The sequence below is a fragment of the Gigantopelta aegis genome, chromosome 1 (genome assembly GCF_016097555.1).
Source record: "Gigantopelta aegis isolate Gae_Host chromosome 1, Gae_host_genome, whole genome shotgun sequence".
Lineage (NCBI taxonomy): Eukaryota > Metazoa > Mollusca > Gastropoda > Neomphalida > Peltospiridae > Gigantopelta > Gigantopelta aegis.
Genome location: NC_054699.1, coordinates 34,897,586 through 34,919,346, shown reverse-complemented (window position 1 = coordinate 34,919,346; position 21,761 = coordinate 34,897,586). Strand labels below are relative to the sequence as shown.

General features: G+C 35.1%; 1 protein-coding gene across 1 annotated transcript in view; it reads right to left on the bottom strand.

The window, feature by feature from the left end:
- The window catches only part of LOC121374180 (cullin-3-like), a 61,625-nt gene that overhangs the window by 29,800 nt on the left and 10,064 nt on the right, over positions 1-21,761 (bottom strand). Inside the window, exons 3-7 of the mRNA XM_041501162.1 lie at positions 14,457-14,654; positions 7,746-7,859; positions 5,011-5,171; positions 3,781-3,895; positions 1,281-1,412 (exon numbers count right to left, since the gene is read on the bottom strand). Coding sequence (XP_041357096.1) covers positions 1,281-1,412; positions 3,781-3,895; positions 5,011-5,171; positions 7,746-7,859; positions 14,457-14,654 — 720 coding nt within the window. The remainder of the gene's footprint in view (positions 1-1,280; positions 1,413-3,780; positions 3,896-5,010; positions 5,172-7,745; positions 7,860-14,456; positions 14,655-21,761) is intronic.

Here is a 21,761-nt window from a genome sequence, read left to right as displayed (position 1 = left end):
CACAATGGGATCTTCCGTACTCTTGTCGAGGTAATGTTTATAAAGTAGTCTTGGAGCTATTAATGTATTAGCCAACAGATACCTTCACAATGGGATCTTCCGTACTCTTGTCGAGGTAATGTTTATAAAGTAGTCTTGGAGCTATTAATGTATTAGCTAACAGATACCTTCACAATGGGATCTTCCGTACTCTTGTCGAGGTAATGTTCAAAAAGCATAGTCTTGGAGCTATTAATGTATTAGCTAACAGATACCTTCACAATGGGATCTTCCGTACTCTTGTCGAGGTAATGTTTATAAAGTAGTCTTGGAGCTATTAATGTATTAGCTAACAGATACCTTCACAATGGGATCTTCCGTACTCTTGTCGAGGTAATGTTCAAAAAGCATAGTCTTGGAGCTATTAATGTATTAGCTAACAGATACCTTCACAATGGGATCTTCCGTACTCTTGTCGAGGTAATGTTTATAAAGTAGTCTTGGAGCTATTAATGTATTAGCTAACAGATACCTTCACAATGGGATCTTCCGTACTCTTGTCGAGGTAATGTTTATAAAGTAGTCTTGGAGCTATTAATGTATTAGCTAACAGATACCTTCACAATGGGATCTTCCGTACTCTTGTCGAGGTAATGTTTATAAAGTAGTCTTGGAGCTATTAATGTATTAGCTAACAGATACCTTCACAATGGGATCTTCCGTACTCTTGTCGAGGTAATGTTTATAAAGTAGTCTTGGAGCTATTAATGTATTAGCTAACAGATACCTTCACAATGGGATCTTCCGTACTCTTGTCGAGGTAATGTTCAAAAAGCATAGTCTTGGAGCTATTAATGTATTAGCTAACAGATACCTTCACAATGGGATCTTCCGTACTCTTGTCGAGGTAATGTTTATAAAGTAGTCTTGGAGCTATTAATGTATTAGCTAACAGATACCTTCACAATGGGATCTTCCGTACTCTTGTCGAGGTAATGTTCAAAAAGCATAGTCTTGGAGCTATTAATGTATTAGCTAACAGATACCTTCACAATGGGATCTTCCGTACTCTTGTCGAGGTAATGTTTATAAAGTAGTCTTGGAGCTATTAATGTATTAGCTAACAGATACCTTCACAATGGGATCTTCCGTACTCTTGTCGAGGTAATGTTTATAAAGTAGTCTTGGAGCTATTAATGTATTAGCTAACAGATACCTTCACAATGGGATCTTCCGTACTCTTGTCGAGGTAATGTTTATAAAGTAGTCTTGGAGCTATTAATGTATTAGCTAACAGATACCTTCACAATGGGATCTTCCGTACTCTTGTCGAGGTAATGTTTCGCACGCTCGGCTTCCTCATTGATCCGCGCCTCGACTTTCTTTATGTACACTGAGGCACTGTTCTCGCCAAGGAATTTCTGACTCTCCAACTGCAACAAACAACAAACGATACAGGGTTTAACAAATCCACTAGCCCTCGGTGCAGACTAGTGAATTGTATTACTATAATACATGTACGGCTTTAGCCACAGCTCCTGTGAGGGCTAGTGACTTTCTCAAAACATTTGTCGAACACTGGATAATAAAAACAATAAATTTTACATCAATTGTTTTAAGTTGATTTCATGGCAATATTCACTTCATTTTCAATAACTCTCTTATCACCAATAGAGACACTGATTTTCCGCGATCACGGAATCGCGGAAATACCTATCTAAAATGGAATTCCCGATTTTTTTCCAAACATTATTTAACTTTAAATAGCGCATTTGATTAATTAAAATTTATTTTTCGAACTAGAAACTATGGACATCGACAGCTGCCTGTGCTACGCTACGACACTAGTACCTTTGTGTGTTACGCCAAATGTTTAATGTAGAGTATCTAGACGTTTTACCAGTCGTGTTTTCTTCGCTTATTCCCGGCGATTTAACGGGAAAAACCGAACATTGTGAGCTAAAATTGTCCGATATTTACTCAAGTAAAAGATATATTATGTTATGTTTGCTTATTAATTTTTAACATTTGCGGCATTGCCATATTTCCGATCTCACAAAGAATGCAGTAATTGCATATTGTATGCCAGGCTTTGTTCAAAATAAATTATACAAGGGAACTGGTTTATAGTGTGATCATTTGTAATTATTTTCCCGATCATATCGTAAAGAAAACCGAAAATGTCCGAAGTCTGTGTCGTGGCGTATTCGTGTTTAAATTTAAACCAAAAATAAATACAAACTACTGACATGTTTTGCCTCATTGCATATTTATTTATTTTATACCAGCAATTAATTGCGGTGTGTGTGTGTGTGTGAAACAAAAACAGAATTTGTTTAATAATAATACTGAAACGGAAAATAACGGAATTTGTAACATTATGAAAAATCTGAAATGGAAAATCAGTGCCTCTACACCAAGGAATTTCTGACTCTCCAGTTACAAATTTAAAACGAAGTAAATTGAAAGTTTGTTTTGTTTATTGACACCACTAGGGCACATTGATTTATTAATCATCGGCAATTGGATGTCAAACATTTGGTAATTTTGATATACAGTCTTAGAAAGGAAACCCGCTACATTTTGCCATGAGTAGCAAGGAATGTTTTTATATGCACCATCCCATAAACAGGATGAACATACCACCACTTTTGATATACCAGTCGTGGTGTTCTGGCTGGAGCGAGAAATATTCTAGTGGGCCCACAGATGGACATCGATCTCAAGACTGAGTGTGCATCAAGCAAGGATTTTACCACCGAGCTACGTCCCACCCATTGAAAGTCAAACTGCTAGTAATCACTGAACAATTTCTGATGGAAGTGATCAAACACATCTTTAATGTCTAACAAACTGCAAACACAAGAAAACCCCATGAATACAGGGAACAATATTTCAAACTCTTACTCTGCAGTCTGTTAACCTTTAGACTACTGGATTAATTTTTAACAAAAACCACGTTGAGTGGGTACAAGTTTATAATTTTTACACACATATGTTCACTTAAATGTTTTATAAATACATGAAATAAAGTTCATATATGAATCGGTAAGTATTATTTTCGTGTCTTTTTTTGTAATTTTTATTATTTTAGATCGGCTAATGGTGATTAAAATTAGGCCAAAAATCTAAAAAGTTGCGTTTACTTACGGGCATTTGTGGCCAGCTGTCCAGTATTTATGTCCATTATTCCCGATAACAGTGGTTTTTTGACCAGGATTTTTTTTTTAACCTGAACTAAGATTCATATTGCAATATTTGGTAATTTTCGTTGTTGGTAAAACGATCAAATTTATTATCAAATTAGCTGTCACGATCAGCTATCGATCCCTGAAAATGACCGCGACATGCCGCCATTGTTGTCAAGCGAAAATACTTGCCGAAAACCACTTTTTGAACTCAAAATTTCAAGGTATTTTCAATTGAAAAAATCAAAACAAAAGCCACCATTTTGAAAAACATTCTTTTTTCTTTAATTATATTTGTTTCCAGTGAGTGTCGTGTGCAAAACGGCGGGAAATATGAATTGGGGAATGCACTGTATACAGTGTACAGTATATCAACTGACGTGACGTCGGGCGAGATATCTCGCCTGCAGTAGTCAGAAGGTTAATGTCATTTTCATGTGTTACCTAGGTAACCGATTGTTCATTTATGTGAACTAAATTCATGTAACCAGTGAGTTGCTACACTATACGATTTTATACAATTGGTGACCGTTGTACATCGATAGATTTACAAAAAATTATGAACAATGTTGGGTGGGGTTTTTTAAAGGCTAAATCATTAAAAGGCACAAACCCGGTAGAATTCGGCCGACTTCTCGAGGAATGGTTTTTCAAAGTCCTCTTCATATACACCACGCGAATCAATCCCCAGGATCATAAGCATCTGACAGGCATTCTTGACAGCACCCCTGAAACAATGACAAACATGTTGCAGTGGCTTGCAGTGTCTCATCAGGGCTCGAAAAAGGCAGTAAAATATGTCAACTTTGTTTTAAATAGCAGGCCAAATCAAATACGTCCTGCTAAGAAAACATATAGCCATGCTGGAAATAACAGCAGCACGGGGTGAGTGGAGTGATTGGGACAATGCATGGAAAATGACGACTTCTGAGATGTATTTTAGGGAATTATAAAATTAAAATATAACAGAATCACGAGCTCAGCTTCAGCTGCATGTAAACAGAAGATGAGACAATCGTAAATGCGTCTCCTAGAAAATGACATGCGTCTTTGATGAGGTTTTTTTTAAAGCAGGCTGCTATTTCGATCCCTGGTCATGAACAGGTGTCAGGACTCTCCACTTGGAAATGGGCGGAGAGCAATTCTTTCCTCTACTGACAATAATTCCAAATGAGAAATTTCAAACCAGGAAAGTAGCTCCACTTTTGGACAAGAATTCCACAGAAATAAATGTCATGCCCACAACAGACTTCTTCGATGTCGTTGATAGTTGCATCCATAAGGCGTCAGCCTGTTGGCCAATCCATAAGCTGTTTATTACAGTAAATAAATATGTTTAAACCATCCATAGGATTTTCATCTTATTGCATTTTAAAAAACGAGGACTTTTAGTTTGTGAGAAATGTTAATGTTCAGCTAAATGCAAAAGTATTTGAATTTATATTGGAGTACTTTCCTAAACACTGTAAAATCATATTTCTTTTCTTTTTTTTGTGGGGGTGGGCTATTAAGGCTTTTAATCAACTTGCATATTACTTTACAACTTCTAGCTTACATTATCAATTTTAGCAAATTTAACATGCTACTGGTTGATCAGATGGAGAAATTCCCAACAGTTGATAATTTTGAGTCACTAGACATTTATAGTCCGTCCATCATTCTATAAAAATAATTTCAGTTTGGTTTGACAAAAGAAGAAAATTTAAAGTGTTCTGAAAACAACAACTAATTTTGTGTGCAATTTACAAATCAACTGGCTCAGAAATAAATAACGTGTAGTAAATTTCATAGTATGAAAAAAGGCGTTCCCTGTGGGACGGACTATAATTTGCTGGTTGCATACCTGTCAACGACTTCTCCCTTCCTTTCTTTGGCGACCATCTCGAGCAGGGTGGTCTTGAGATGATCCCTAATGACCGGGTGCCGGACGACCTTGTCACGGAAGATGATCAAGCCAAGATTGTACACGTTGTCCACGCTGTTCTGCTGGACGTACACACGATCCTAAAACAACAGCAGCAGCAATACTGTACAGGTAGTGCACCACACGAGTTTGAGACACGCCAGACATTGGTCATCATTATATCTTACCTCTAGTTGGTTATGATTTTCAGCTATATTAATTAGTATATACAACTTTCGTTTTCATTTGATACATTTGATAATGATACACGCCTAAATGCCCTTGCAGGAAATAAATAATTTGTGAAATTTTTATTTTAACGACAATGGTAATAAATTTCCACAAAATGTTCCCTATAAATGCATGACATTGTGTGAATTTCAAGCCAGCCAAACATGTATGACAATCAACACTATATTCAGTTTTATTCTGTAGATTGTACTTTTATGTTTTCTCCGTTCTTAATCCTACGTTCATAGTATATTCCAACTAGCTGAGAGAGATTAACTAAAGAGTAATCAGAGTTTAGTAGGATTTTAAAAACCTGAGACTCTATAATTTCAAACTGTGCAGCATACAACATTCTTCTTCAATGGTGAGTATTGCTTAACATTTTAAAATTTATACCATCACAAGGTATCAAAATAAGTCGAGAATGGGTTGTTCCTGAAGGTTAATCCGTTCTCCATTTATAAAATCTTTTTCAAAATTTAATAAAACCTACACAAAATAAATGTTTATCATTTTAACGTTATTCAAATATAAAACAGTGATGTGAATGAACAAAAACAGGTATGTTATTGTGTCTGTGAAGTGGTTTTATAGTTCTAAGTAACCATGGGAATTGTAAACTATATATAAATGTGTCATAACCTACAGATAAAAAGTTTGTTTTGTTTAACAACACCACTAGAGTACATTGATTAATTAATTAATCATCAGCTATTGGATGTCAAACATTTAATATTAACAATAATTCAGACATGTAGCCATCACAACAAAACAAAAAACGCTACATGTTTCCTAATGCAGCAAGGGATCTTTCATATGCACTTTCCCACAGAAAAACATATACCATGGCCTTTGACCAGTTATGGTGCACTGGTTAGAATGAGAGGAAAACCCAACAAGCTGAATGGATCCACCGATGTGAGTTGATCCTGCGACGCAAGCACCTCAAGTAAGCACTCGACTGACTGAGAGAAATCCCGCCCTCATAACCTATAGGTAACCAATCTGTAATCTATCGTAACCTGTACATTGGTTACCACACGTTCCTCATTAACATGCCTCTTTACCAGTGTTCTTATAAATTGCACATAACAATAAAATATTTTGTTTATTTTAAACACTTTCATTATCATTCTGCGACATGCTAAACTGACAAAAGAAAACTTAAGTTTAATGAAGGGTGGTATGTAGTGATGTTCCAATAATCAATTGATGATTGATTATAAAAATCCATAATAGTTTCTGTGGGAACATGTTAACTGTAACCGATTAGATGATGGAACTGATATAAATATATTGGGGTGGTATTTGTTTTCATGAGTACATAAATTTTTAAAAATTAAATTAGCCACTTGTAGTGTCTATATCCCAATGAATACGAAAATAGGTGCCTGGTTCTTGTACTTCAAATCCTTCTTTCTTCCCAAGTCGAACACAGGCTTTCAAATAGCACATCCTGGATTGGACAAAACTGGCCAATCGCAGTGAAGCTGACGAAATCCAGCCAAGGGAATGTACTACGTGCAAATATTACTTGAGATTGCGCAAGACTATTTTCGATCTAACTCGCATGCACAACGCGGCAGTCTTTGGGGTTTTTTTAAAGACGAAATGGAAAAATGCATTTATGTGTAGCTCTCACATCCCTGTATGTAATTGAAAGTCAATTGGTTGATGCTAACCAATAATAACTGATGATCACTGTTGAAATTCAAACTGATTCCCAACACCAGTGGTACGGGATATAGCAGGGCTCGAAATAGGCAGTAAAATATGGCCAGCTATTTATTTATTTTTAAACAGCAAGCCAAAACAAATATGACCAACTAAGAACAAATATGGCCTGCTTGAAGTAAGACAAGGATGAGTGGCGAGTTTGGGACAGTGTGTGGAGAATTATGACCTCTGAGATGTATTTTAGAGGATTATAAAATTAAAAAATTACAGAATCACAAGCTCAGCCTCAGCTAAATAGACGAGTTTATGATACATACATAAAAGATTGTCTCTTGAAGAATGACCTGCGGTTTCTTTTTGTTATTTTTATATCACCTGTTACATGTAAAAAATGGGACTGCTTTTCGGATGGGCGCTATTTCGAGCCCTGTACAGATGTGTAAGTGAAAAAAGTTTGTTTTAACGACACCACTAAATCACATCAATTTATTCATCATTTGCTACTGGATGTCAAACATTTGGTAATACTGACATAGTCTTAGAGGAAACCTGCTACATTTTCCCATTAATAGCAAGGGGTCTTTTATATGCACCATCCCACAGACAGGATAGCACATACCACAGCCTTTGATATACCAGTTGTGGTGCACTGGCTGGAATGAGAAATAGCCCAATGGGTCCACCGATGGGGATCGATCCCAAACCGACCATGCATCAAGCGAGGTGTTTTAGCGCTGTTTTAAGACGTAAGTGTGGCCAGTGCTTACCATGTACATGAGGATGTCTCGGATCATCACCATGGATGTCTGGTGGTCGTTCCAGGCCGTGTTGAGTGTCTGCAGGAAGTTGTTGTTCAAAGCCGAAAGAACATCTTCTCTTACCTAGGAACAAACCATAATAAAATATTCAAAAGTTTGTCTTGTTTAACGACACCACTAAAGCACACTGATTTATCAATCATCAACTTTTGCATGTCCAACATTTGGTCATTTTTACAATATAGCGTGTTGGGGGAAACCTGCTAGTGCTACATTTCTTCATTAATAGCAAGGAATGTTTTAAATGCACCACCATCCTAACAGGATAGCACATACCACAGCTTTTGATAAACCAGTCGTGGTACACTGGCTGGAATGAGAAATAGCCCAACATACTAGTAATGTTCTCATTAATTATTATAAATCACTGCTAGCTCTGCCATACGTCAATTTTGACATTGCAAATTTCAGCAACTGGTGAATTGTATTTTAATTTCACAAACCCTTTTTTTAATAGTAATAATTGATATTTTGCTGAAAAACAGCTACAGGTTTAGCATTTTAAAAGATTTTTCTGATCACCCAAAGCCAGCCCTGTAAACATGAGTTCTACTAATGTGATCATTACTTGTAATTATTACTACAATGTAAAGAAATAAAATCTAGGAATGGCTCAGATTGTAAATAGGGCAATTCCACGGTAACTGACGTAACATTCAGACAATTTTTAACATCTTGATTATTTTATTTCTTTAAAAGTATTCAATAAAATATTCTGCACTAAATCAGGGTTAGTACTCTTTTGGCAAGATTTTTTTCAAGGTAGAGTAAACTCAAACAAGAGATTTATGTGTTGGAAAAATGCATACCCAGACCACCAACACACATTGACACTTTAACAAATGAAAAACGTGTAATTTTAGAGTTAATAAAAAAACATGATTATTCCTTCTAACTGGGGGCAGCCATTTTGTTTCGTTTTTGTGACGTCCGGTGTATAGCTTGGGGCGAAGTGACGTGCACAGTGTAAACAAACGCTCTAATTTACGACAAGGCGGTTCGCTTTCATCAAACTGACTTGTAAAACAACATAGTATAATAAACTATTTAACTAAATATATTTCAATTTGCATCAAAAGAACGAAATGGAGTTATAGTATTTTTCTTTTAAAAAATCCAAAGAAAAAATGCATATTATTAGGCCTATTGGTATGCTACGTTCGAGCAAAAACGACCACTCACGATACCCAAGTGATAATTTTCTTTTCTTTGGGACTACATAATTGGTCAGTTTTGTGATTTTAGATGGGAAAGTCTACTTAATCAAGGGTTTTACAGAATTACTTACAGTAATAAAGCAGACGGCTGATCGATTACGATTAGAGGGGAGTCCGTACGGTTAACACACAATACCCTGTGATCTTAATAAAAGAGGCATGTCTTTTCAGTGTGTCTAGACACTGTCTGGGGACCGTCTAAATATACACCTGCCAATCAGGAACCACAGGTACAGGCCACGGAAAGAAAAGACCAATTAACTAAGAAAACACTCCGATTATTATTTCAGTACGTGGGTTAATTAACCATAATACAACAAATACAGTTATTTCAACACTTTGACAATGGTGGTTTATTTTGTATTAAACATAAATATATAATTGTTGCTGGCTTACTGGGATGACTATTATTACAGACTATTGCGATGCACTGGGATGATACAAAATGGCTGCGCCCGTTATATATAATAGCCGTCACATTTAACCGTTTTATTAATTAACTATACGTTTATACTTGTTGATATTAAGCAATAATGTACATTATATATCGTTGAATATGCATACCAGGTCAAATGCCTTGATTGTTCCTTCCTTTAAGGACCCAGACAAATTATTATGGGCTTTTTCTTACTTCAAAAAGGTAAAGTAGTTTACAGTTACTTTCCTACTGTAAAAAGTGTTGAATTGTATGATCAGTAAATTAGTACGGCAAAAACAAAAAAATTGGGGGGGGGGGGGGGGGGGGGGGGGGGGGGGGGGGGGGGAGAGGAGAGAGAGAGAGAGAGAGAGAGAATTAGGTATTTTTGAAGATGATTTAGTGCCCAACTCCGACTTTACGTAATCTAATATGTTATTCTAAAATGATGAGTGTGGGAACTTCAAAGGCCATGTACATATCTTATGAAAATAATATTGAAGTACTTTTCATGACATTTTGATGCTTTTTAGAATATTCATGGACTTTTGAGTACTTAATTTTTACAATTAAAAATTCATGGACTTTCACGACTTTCAAAGACCAGTACGAAGCCTGTAAATATGATGTGCCAAAGTCATATCAAAAGAATATTTAATTGCATACAATCTCAATACAACTATAATCACAAATGAAGTGTGGTTAACTGAATCTAAATTGTAACAAATACATAAATTTCAAAAGGGAATAAAAAACCCAAAAAACAAACAGGGACATGTTCAGGGGGGTGGGTTGGGGGGTCGACACCCCATCCGTGCTCAAAGAAAATTATTGTTATTATTTTAATATGCATATACCTGCATTTGTCATGATGAATTTGCATTTCAGGACATCAAGTTTTTGCAATTTTTCAAACCCCCCCCCCCCGTTTTTGTGATGTCCGGTGGTATAGCTTGGGATGAAGTGACGTCAGCTCCGTCCAACTTCTCTATTATGCACAGAGTAAACAAACGCTCTAATTTACGACAAGGCGCTTTGCTTTCATCAACCTGACTTGTAAAACAACATAAATGACTTGATAGTATAATAAACTATGTAACTAAATATATTTTACTTTGCATCAATATAACGAAATGGAGTTATAGTATTTTTTTTCTTTTAAAAAATCCAAAGAAAAAATGCATATTATTAGGCCTATTGGTAGGATACGTTCGAGCAAAAACGACCACTCACAATACCCAAGTGATAATTTTCTTTTCTTTGGGACTACATAATTGGTCAGTTTTGTGATTTTAGATGGGAAAGTCTACTTAATCAAGGGTTTTACAGAATTACTTGCAGTAATAAAGCAGGGAGGCTGGCAGGGCTCGAAACTCGCCAAAATATAAGGTGACCCAAAAACAAATATCTGGGCCACTAAAATTTCATTATCAGTGGCCCAAACTTACTTTAGGTAGCCCAAACACAAAACATTCATATTTCAGGTTTTAAGCGAAATATTTAAGTAAGCATATGAAATGTGCTTCTAGATAGCAAAGATACCAACATACATGATATTGAAATAAAAAATTAAAAGAAAACACTGGCTTGTGCAAATTATTTACTTATCTTGTACATATTTTACCAAATATCTGAACTTAATAATTTTTTGTTTACATCATCAACGGAAAATTGCATGAGGTGACTCATCTCCCAGGGATAGCTCACGTATAATACAAAAAACCGCAACTGAGCTACGTAATTGTTATTCACTTGTTAGCTAAGTGTAATTGTTGTTCATGTGTTCAGTGTTTAATATAAGTATTTCTAAGAAATAGATACAAACGAAGTGCGGGTAAGGTTTTTCTTATCCTGATAGAACCTAACTTCATTTGTGCCAGACAGAACTGAAAAACAAATTTAAAATTTCTTGCCATGCTTGGTTTTTTCCTTTGCTTCTTGCTGTGCATTTAAGAAAATAATTCTACCCGGCAGAGGACATCATGATCGTGATTTTACTCCGAAAATGGTAACAATTCATTTCATTAGTCAATTCAATAGATACCAAATTAACTGGCCAATTGAAAAACCCAATTAACCTTCTGACTACTGCAGGCGAGATATCTCGCCCGACGTCACGTCAGTCGATATACTGTACACTGTATACAGTGCATTCCCCAATTCATATTTCCCGCCGTTTTGCACACGACACTCACCGGAAACGGAAATATAATTAAAGAAAAAAGATTTTTTTTCAAAATGGTGGTTTTTGTTTTGATTTTTTCAATTGAAAATACCTTGAAATTTTGAGTTCAAAAAGTGGTTTTCGGCAAGTATTTTCGCTTGACAACAATGGCGGCACGTCGCGGTAATTTTCAGGGATCGATAGCTGATTGTAACAGCTAATTTAATAATAAATTTGATCGTTTTACCAACAACGAAAATTACCAAATATTGCAATATGAATCGTAGTTCGGGTTTTTAAAAAAATCCTGGTCAGAAAACCACTGTTATCGGGAATAATGGACATAAATACTGGACAGCTGGCCACAAATGCCCGTAAGTAAAGGCAACTTTTTCGATTTTTTGCCTAATTTTAACCACCATTAGCCGATCTAAAACAATAAAAATTACAAAAAAAGACACGAAAATAATACTTACCGATTCATATATGAACTTTATTTCATGTATTTATGAAACATTTGAGTGAATATATGTGAGTAAAAATTATAAACTTGTACCCACTCAACGTGGTTTTTGTTAAAAATTAATCCAGTAGTCTAAAGGTTAAAGGAGATTTAAAAAATCAAAAACAAAAGAGAAATCGGAACACCACAAAGCATGTAACAAAAACTAAGACAGCATTAGGGAATGTAAGGATTTGACACGTATTCGGCCGAGAAGTTCCAAATGGTTACGAACTGTATTAGAATGACTGCATTTGGTCTACAACATCAATGTTTATAATATAAATAAATGTTGGCAAATTACGGTAAGACGATCTGTTCAGTTCTGTGACCCACGAGCAAAATTTTAATGTGGAATAAATACCACTCATACAATTATTAATAGTAGCTCATATATTATAGAAAGAAGATTGCCCAAATAATATTATTTGGGCGACTAACACCATTATTTTTTAATATTTAAGTCGCCCAAACAGGGCTTTGGTCGCATTTGGTGACCTGGCCACAGACTGTTTCGAGCCCTGGCGGCTGGTAAAGTCCATTACGATTTGAGGTTATCACACATTACCTTGTGATCTTAATAAATGAGGCACGTCTTTTTAGTGTGTTTAGACACAGTGTCTGGGGATCATTTAAATATACACCTGCCAATCAAGAACCACAGGTACAGGCCATGGAAAGAAAAGACCAATTAACCAAGAAACCACTCCGACTATTATTTGAGTACGTGGGTTAATTTATATACATTACGTAATACAGCTATGTCAACACTTTGACAATGGTGGTTTATTTTGTATTGAAAAATAAACCACATATACACGTTGCTGTGTTACTGGGATGGATATTATTACAGAACATTGCGATGCATCCGCAAAAATCAGGTATGTTTTGTTTCTTCAGTTCGAAGACTAATTCCTGACGTGACACGTTAGGTATTACGTAACCACCAGCTCGTCAGAGGGCGTATTCACTGGGATGGTACAAAATGGCTGCACCCGTTATATATAACAGCCATCACATTTAATCATTTTATTAATTAACTACACGATTATACTTGTTGATATTAAGCAATAATGTGCATTATGTATCTCGTTGAATATGCATACCAGTCCAAAAGCCTTGCTTTAGCATGCCTTTAAGATCTTAGAAACAAAATGCAATACTTAGGTTTAAACCTATCATATTTATCCAATTTTAATGATATTTTTGAAAGAAGGTTTCAGTGCAATTTGGGTGCTTTTCTCAGGAACAAATAGCACAAATTAAAGATGGTCGACAGGTCACAACACAGTTTTAAAACAAAACCTGAGTATTTTATGGTTTATTGATTATTAGCAAATAATTCTTTGTAAAAAAAATATAGCCATAACAGGAAAAAAAAACGTTCACTCCTAAGGTATAATTTTTTATGGAATTGCCCTAAATGTGAATACTTTTCTGTCTTTTAAGTTGTTGGCTAAATGTTTTTAATCCTGCAACCATGTGTCTATTGACAGATTATGATGTCCAATTAAAGCAAAGTCATAAACGTATACACTAGCAGATTATGACTTTTGATGTCACTCATGTGATGTCACACGCTTAGCTACATTACAAAATTGCTCATTATGATTTGACCTCTGGGTCATCATACAATGTAGGTGGATTAACAGAACTAATAGCATGCCTTGCAAAATTTCTCATTCTTACCGTTACAGGATAAAGCAGATATCCTACATCATTATCTAGTGTTATTATCTATATATTCTAGCCAATTTTATCAAATTCAGCTTAATCTGGTATGACTAGGTAACTGATGTCCTAAATAGAATGTAAATGTAGTTTTTTCTCATCAATAACTCATTAACCAAAAGTTTTAATTTCTTGCAGATTTTTTTATGAACAAACAGTTCACAGTTCCTTCATGTGAATGTTTTTTGTATCTAACAATTTTCTTGTTAAACAAAATTAATATTCTACCTTCAAGCCACTTTTATCGATGGTTCAAAGGAAGGAAGGAAGGAAATGTTTTATTTAATGACGCACTCAACACATTTTATTTATGGTTATATTTCATCAGACATATGGTCAAGGACCACAGATATTGGGAGAGGAAAACCTGCTGTCGCCACTTCACTCTTTTCAATTAGCAGTAAGGGATCTTTTATATGCACCTTCCCACAGACAGGATAGTACATACCATGGCCTTTGTTACACCAGTTGTGGAGCACTGGCTGGAGCGAGAAATAGCCCAATGGGTTCACCAACGAGGATTGATCCTCGACCGACCACACATCAAGCGAATGCTTTATCACTGGGCTATGTCCCGCCCCTTGATGGTTCAACATACCATAAATGTGGACCTGTGTTTTCCCTCACGTACCTTGTTAACCAAATGTTCTACGACCACCTCACTCAGACCATTGTAGAGTTTCTCGCCATGCTTGTGTAGAACCATGGTATAGGCATTTCGATACAGCTCCTCGAAACTCAAGCCACTGTTGTTCTTTTTCTGGATCTCCTGAATGGCATTCTTCAGCAATGCCCAGATGTTGTTTACATATTTCTCATCCATTGTCATCTGTGAACAGAATAAAACTAAATTATACGTCTTCGCTCATTATCCAGAACAGGGTTTCTGCCACAGAGTTCAAAGGGTAAAATTACGTACCCTAAAATCTTGAAAATTTATACATTTTCATAATTTCTACAAAAATTGCAGTAAGAGACCTGCTGTTTAAAATTTGTCAAAATAGATGAAATGCAGTCCAATTAGGGATATAACGAATACACATAGTGGTGAATACGATACATTAATATGTATATATTTCATGAATATGAGGTGATTAATACACATATATATGTATTCACATTCATGAATACAACAGTGAAAAAAAAAAATTGTTTATTAAAGTAAAAACTAATTAATCATGGGTGTGATTATCATCTAGTTGAGATTCATGTTCTTTTTAACCTTCTGACTACTGCAGGCGAGATATCTCACCCGACGTCACACCAGTTGACATACTGTACACTGTATACTAGTATAGTGCATTCCCCCAATTCATATTTCCCGCCATTTTGCACACGACACTCACCGGAAACGATTTAGTAATAGGAAACAAAAGACAACTTAACTTCACTGTAAAATGGCTTGAAATTTTTAGTTCAAAAAGTGGTTTTCGGCAAGAATTTTCAGTGTTCCCCCAAGATGTTTGTTCAGAGGGTTGGCAAAATAGTTTGACGTTAACTGAGCCCCCAAAGGGTGCGAAAATGCTAGGGGAGTTCGGGGGCATGCTCCCCAGTAATGTTTTTAAAAAAATTCAGTTGTTTTTAGATGCATTATGGAATACATAAGGGTGTCATGTACACTTATAGAAGAAGATATTTTAAGACAGATTTTAATAATAATGTTTATTATTATTAAATATTTTCATAATGTCAAAACAATAATTTGAAAAAGAAGTATAAAAGTATTAGACTAAGCACACACAAATAATACATATTACTGAATTACTGATTGTAATATGTATTATCCGTTATCTATCTATTTATCTAAAAGTAAAACCCAGGTCTTCTAGAATTAAAAAAAAAACCCACTAACCATGGGATTGGTGATTTTAAAAAATAATTATCCATGATTGAATATTATTAACCCTACTTCTGTATTAGTGTATATATATATTAGGGGTTCTAGAATTAAAAAAAAAAATTACTTCCCATACTGACCAGTGGATACAAAATTTACTGGTCATGATAAAAAAATTCACCTGCTAAATTGTAATCACTCAGTGACTGATAAAACAGATAAAAGAAAGTAATTTTTTTTTGTATATATGTAGGTACATTTTAAATTTGTGTTAATTCATCATACAATGCACTTAAAAATAATTTCTTTCAAGTCTTGCAAATTAAATTATGTAATGTTTAAATATAATTTTAAAAACAACAACAACGCAAAACAAAAACAGACCAAAAAAACAAAACATTTGGAAGTTCGTAAAACAATATGGTTATGTGCAATCTTTAAAAAAACCCACCGGATCTGACGAGACTGGTCACCGTTTATTTTGTTACACTTGCACTGTGTTAGAGTAACATCTGTTTGGGTACCAGTCACTTAGTAGTTAAACATTTTGTTAACTTGGACTTTAATAAAATTACATCTGTAAGTATATTCATTTCAGGGATGGGGCATAGATTACTGGTGACCATATATTCATTAGTGAACTGTTGCATGTGAAAGGAAATCGAAAGTATTGACTTGTAGATCCGTTTTCCTTTTTACATATGATCGATGTTGGTTGATTTTCAACCTAATTAAAATTAGCTCCACTATTACATGTGGATCTAACAGCAGCCAGTTGGAGTGCATGTCCACCAATCAAAACCATACTTGCAGAATCATGCCAGTGATTTAAAACTAACAACACTGCGTAGTCCCCAATGTCCAGGTAACATTTCGTCTGTAAATAATAATTTAAATATTGACCAATCACACTTCGCCTTTTTTAACGTTATTTGGGAGCATACAAATTCTAAAAATATCGGGCGAGTCTATTTTAGTGGCCGCAGTATAGCGAACCATACCAATACATACGGGATGGGTTATCAGTCTTCAATTTTACATTAAAAATTATTTCTTTATTTATTTTAAAAAAAACCCCCAAAAACCAACTAAATCAGTCTTCAGTTTTACATTACAAATTATTTATTTTATAAAAAAAACCCACCATGTTTTAAGGCATTCGTAATTCACACAAAACATGTATACCCTCAGGATAATTTGGAATGTTTTCACATTATTTTTAAATCACTGGCATGATTCTGCAAGTAAGGTTTTGATTGGTGGACATGAGCTCCAACTGGCTGCTGTTAGATCCACATGTAATAGTGGAGCTAATTTTAATTAGATTGGCTGATTTTTTTTTTTTTTTTTTTTTTTCATTCGATCATCATCATGATGGTTTATTTGTTTTCCCCTCACTGGTCACCGGGCTCTAACAATGTACATATTTGTGAAATACTATAGTACTGTCGGAAATAGAATAAAAATAATTTTCGTCGATTATTTCTTACATATTAAACAGACAAGTAAATATTTTGTAAATAAAAAATTTTGGTCAACATGTGTCAATTTCATTGCTGTTACAATATGTGAAAGACTGTTTCTGATGATGGTTTGCCCCTATCCCTCTCCAAAACAAAATATTTGTAGTCATTTATAAGTAACTTTTGAGCAAAACTGTCAAGAACCATTATGAGTGATCCATTATATCGGTATTAAAGGTGCTATCTCAATGTCATTGACAGCTATTGCAAATCTTTCTCTTTTTTTTCTTTTTTTTTTATAGCATTTTGATATAACATTTAAAGAAGACACCTTTGACAATATGCCCATAATTGATTATAGGAAATAATTTTATCTACTGGTTCTATAGCACCTTTAAATTGTTGCAAGATTGTGTAAATTTCTAATGTACTTATATTGAATTTATATTCAATAAATATCAGCGCTCAATTTTTACGGTCGTCTGGTCGTCTGTGACGACCTAATATTCAGTCGGGCAACTTAATTCTATGATACTAGTTGCCTGTCGGATGACTGACTTTTTTTTTAAACACCAAATGGCGAGTTATGTTGCATAATAATGTGCAGTTTCCTTTCCCACAATCGCTTTTAAACTGTCGTTATCTAAACTTTAAAGTGTCAGTCAATCAGTCGAAATCACATGGGTTTGTTTGGCACTTGGAACTCCTTGGCCGATGATTCTGTGAGACATCGGGAAAAATCGCAATTGGCTGAAGTATTCCGAATAGTAAACTTTCTAGTGCATTCGATTGGAACATAGAGTGCATTTGATTGGAAAATAGCTGATGTGTCGCCAAATCACAAAAATCTTAAGCAATTAGGCCCTATGTGTAGAGGCACTGATTTTTCGTTACAGATTTTTTCCTTTTCCGTTTCATGTTACAAATTCCGGTTTGTTCCGTTTCAGTATTAAACAAATTCTGTTTTTGTTTCACACACACACATACACACCGCAATTAATTGCTGGTATAAAATAAATAAATATGCAATGAGGCAGAACATGTCAGTAGTTTGTATTTATTTTTGGTTTAAATTTAAACACTAATACGCCACGACACAGACTTCGGACATTTTCGGTTTTCTTTACGATATGATCGGGAAAATAATTACAAACGATCACACTATAAACCACTTCTCTTGTATAATTTATTTTGAACAAAGCCTGGCATAAAATATGCAATTACTGCATTCCTTTGTGAGATCGGAAATATGGCAATGCCACAAATGTTAAAAATTAATAAGCAAACATAACATATCTTTCACCTGAGTAAATATCAGACAATTTTAGCTCACAATGTTCGGATTTTTCCATTAAATCGCCGGGAATAAGCGAAGAAAACACGACTGGTAAAACGTCTAGATACTCTAATGTGTAAACATTTAAACAAAGGTACTAGTGTCGTAGCGTAGCACAGGCAGTGTCCATTGTTTCTAGTTTGAAAAATAAATTTTAATTAATCAAATGCGCTATTTAAAGTTAAATAATGTTTGGGAATAAAATCGGGAATTTCGTTTCAGATAGGTATTTCCGCGATTCCGCGATCGCGGAAAATCAGTGCCTCTATATGTGTACATGTGTATAACTACAAAAATTTTAAAAACATTAAAAAGGTAATGTATTTTATTGTCAGACAGTACATATTACATTTTACATTGACAACATATTAATTCCAAACCTGTTGGTTGCTGTTTTATTGGAATATAAATATAACTCTAGTTTTAAAACATGGATGAAATTAGGGCAACCAAATTATTGGAGGGGCAACCTCAATGTGAACCCATACTTGCCCGGAGCGACCAAAATCCTTAAAATTGAGCACTGAATATGCTTGTCATAATTAATAATTTATGTTGCAATTCAAAATAATCAGTTAACTTGTAGTTTTAAATTAAAAGTTTGTTTAAGGGTAAATGAAATTGACACATATCGATCAAAATGTGTTATAGTCTGTTCCAATAAAGGTCACAAATCACCTGTTTACTGACATCTTTAGTTTAATTTCAAGAGTAAACACTACCTTGTACATCAATGAGAGCCCAAACAAGTAAATGCTAAATTAGGTAAAGTATCACTGAATGGGTATTTACAAAATATTTCTTGTCAGTTTAATATAAAAGAAATAATCGACGAAAATCATTTTTGTTCTATTTCCGACAGTACTTTAGTATATTTATGACTATTAGCCACAAATGGCCGTAAGTAAATGTGACTTTTTCAATTTTTTGCCTAATTTTAATCAACAATAACTGATCTAAAATAACATAAAAATTAGAAAAATACACGAAAATAATACTTACCGATTCAAATATTAACTTTATTTTATGTATTTATAAAACATTTAAGTGAATATATGCGAGTAAAAAGTATAAACATGTACCCACTCAACGTGGTTTTTGTCCAAAATTAATCCAGTAGTCTAAAGGTTAAGGAACACTAACGTTCACATTTTCACAGGAAAGTGCAGCTCTCTGTGCTGTTACCACATGTATACCCAGCAATTGATGCTGAACGGATGTAGAAAAAACACAGTGGTGTTTCCACCATGCAAGAGAATAGTCATTTAACCTAGTAGGGTCCTCTGTCTTAAATCTTGTTTGTTCATCATTGATTATTTGAATTTTTTTTAATTTCCATCCTCGATTTTTGTGACGAAAACATCATATTTATAATTCTGAAAAGTCAGTGCTTAAAATTTGGCATGTACGATTGTGTTCTTCGTTTGTTGGTTATGCAAAACCAGTATCAACATATATATAATAACAAACTACGGATCGTTCATGCGAAAGCTGTAATCGCTTGTCAGGAAATACAAACGTTTGTTGGCTATCATCAATGATTTGGAAAATTGTGTGTACTACGTGGGAAATCCCTGACCTAAGTGTATGTCAAATGTGCTTGATGATAATATTCTAATCAGCTTTTCCTCCATCGTTTTGAATTGACATAATTTCTAATTTTCCAATGAATCAAAACTGACATTAATAAAAAAAAAAGCAACAAATGTCCAGTTCCTCTAAACTATAAAACAGGCTACTCATTGGTGCATGATTAGATTAATAAACATAAATCTTATAACATAAAAAGAAAGACCACAATTTGACACCGATATTTTGCGGTGGTGATGCTACTTTTACTTTATCGCTGGTACTTCTATACTACAGTGACATTCCAAATGTTTGTTATTTAAAGCTCATTATGCGATGTTAGTATTTTTCAGCTTTTGTGACTTTTTTGCATTTTTGTTTACGTTAAAACCGTTTTCAACCTTTCTAAAATTATAGGCAATCCAATATTATGTCTACATATATTCCTTTAGAGATAGAATAGCAGCAGATAATTTAGACGCCTTAGCGATCCGTGCACATTTCTTTAAAACTTTTGGCTCGACTCTATACTGAGTCTTCAGTCACAAGTTACAACCATTGCAATATACCGTTGGCTACTGGTTTGCTGCACATCAAGTATCTAAAAATCAGTCTAAAACATTTGTCGGAATACTAGTAGTATGTCTGCATGAATAAACTTACTGTAATCGTGAAGTCTGCAAGTTTTAATTTCTGAACATCTACAGGTCACGACGTAACCGATTTGCGGTTCGCATAAATTTAATTTTGCGTAACCGACGCGTGAACAAAACGGCGGTTCGTGTGAAATATTGTGCCCTGCTGTACATGTCCGAAACAGTATTTCTGCGAATCTACCTGAAACATGTACACAGGCATAGGGGTGGGCAAAATGTCAGTATCGGTTATGACCACCACGAGCCATGATGACAACGGCGACGCATGGAAGCAATGAAACGTTACACACCATGTCGTGCAATGTTCTGCCACTCATGCTGCAGTGCCATAAGAAGTTGCGGAAGTGTCTGGGGTGGTGGATTCATATGTCGCACACGCTGATCCAGTGCAGCCCATAGATGTTCTGTGATTAATGGGCAGGCCAAGGTAATGTCTGGACGTTGTGGTGCTGCAGAAACTCCTGACTGACATGTGCAACATGTGGTCTGGCATTATCATGCTGAAATATTCCACCGATGAGGTTCATATACAGAATGATGTGATACTGCAGGATCTCGTCTTGATACCTGATGATGTCAGTGCACCTGCCACATGCACAAGAGCCGTCCTACTACCATGATGGATTCCTGCCCACACCATGACACTGTTTTGAGGGGGATTAGGGAGATTAGCACTTCTTTTTTTTTGCATTACTTTTAAATTTTAAGTAGCAAAAAAAGGATTTGACCAATACCAATGACCAATATCGAAATTCCATGACTTTCCAGGATTTCCATGACCAGTACGAACTGTCTAGCCCATGGTCAAACTAAGTCAAGTATTAAATGTATTTTTTATTTACTGAAAGCATTTTCTAAAAGGGTCTAAGAAGATGTGACATGTAGGCAGAAAGATTTCCACCCGCACCCCCCCCCCCCCCCCCCCCCCCCATTTGGGGTATTGAATTAGCGATGTCAAGTGCTAGGGTCTGGATTCAAACTGTATCCACTGTATCCACTCGGCCACGCAGTGGATCAACAAGTGAGACTGCATGTTAATACTTTTAAATCTCACAGAATGTATTTTGACGGAATG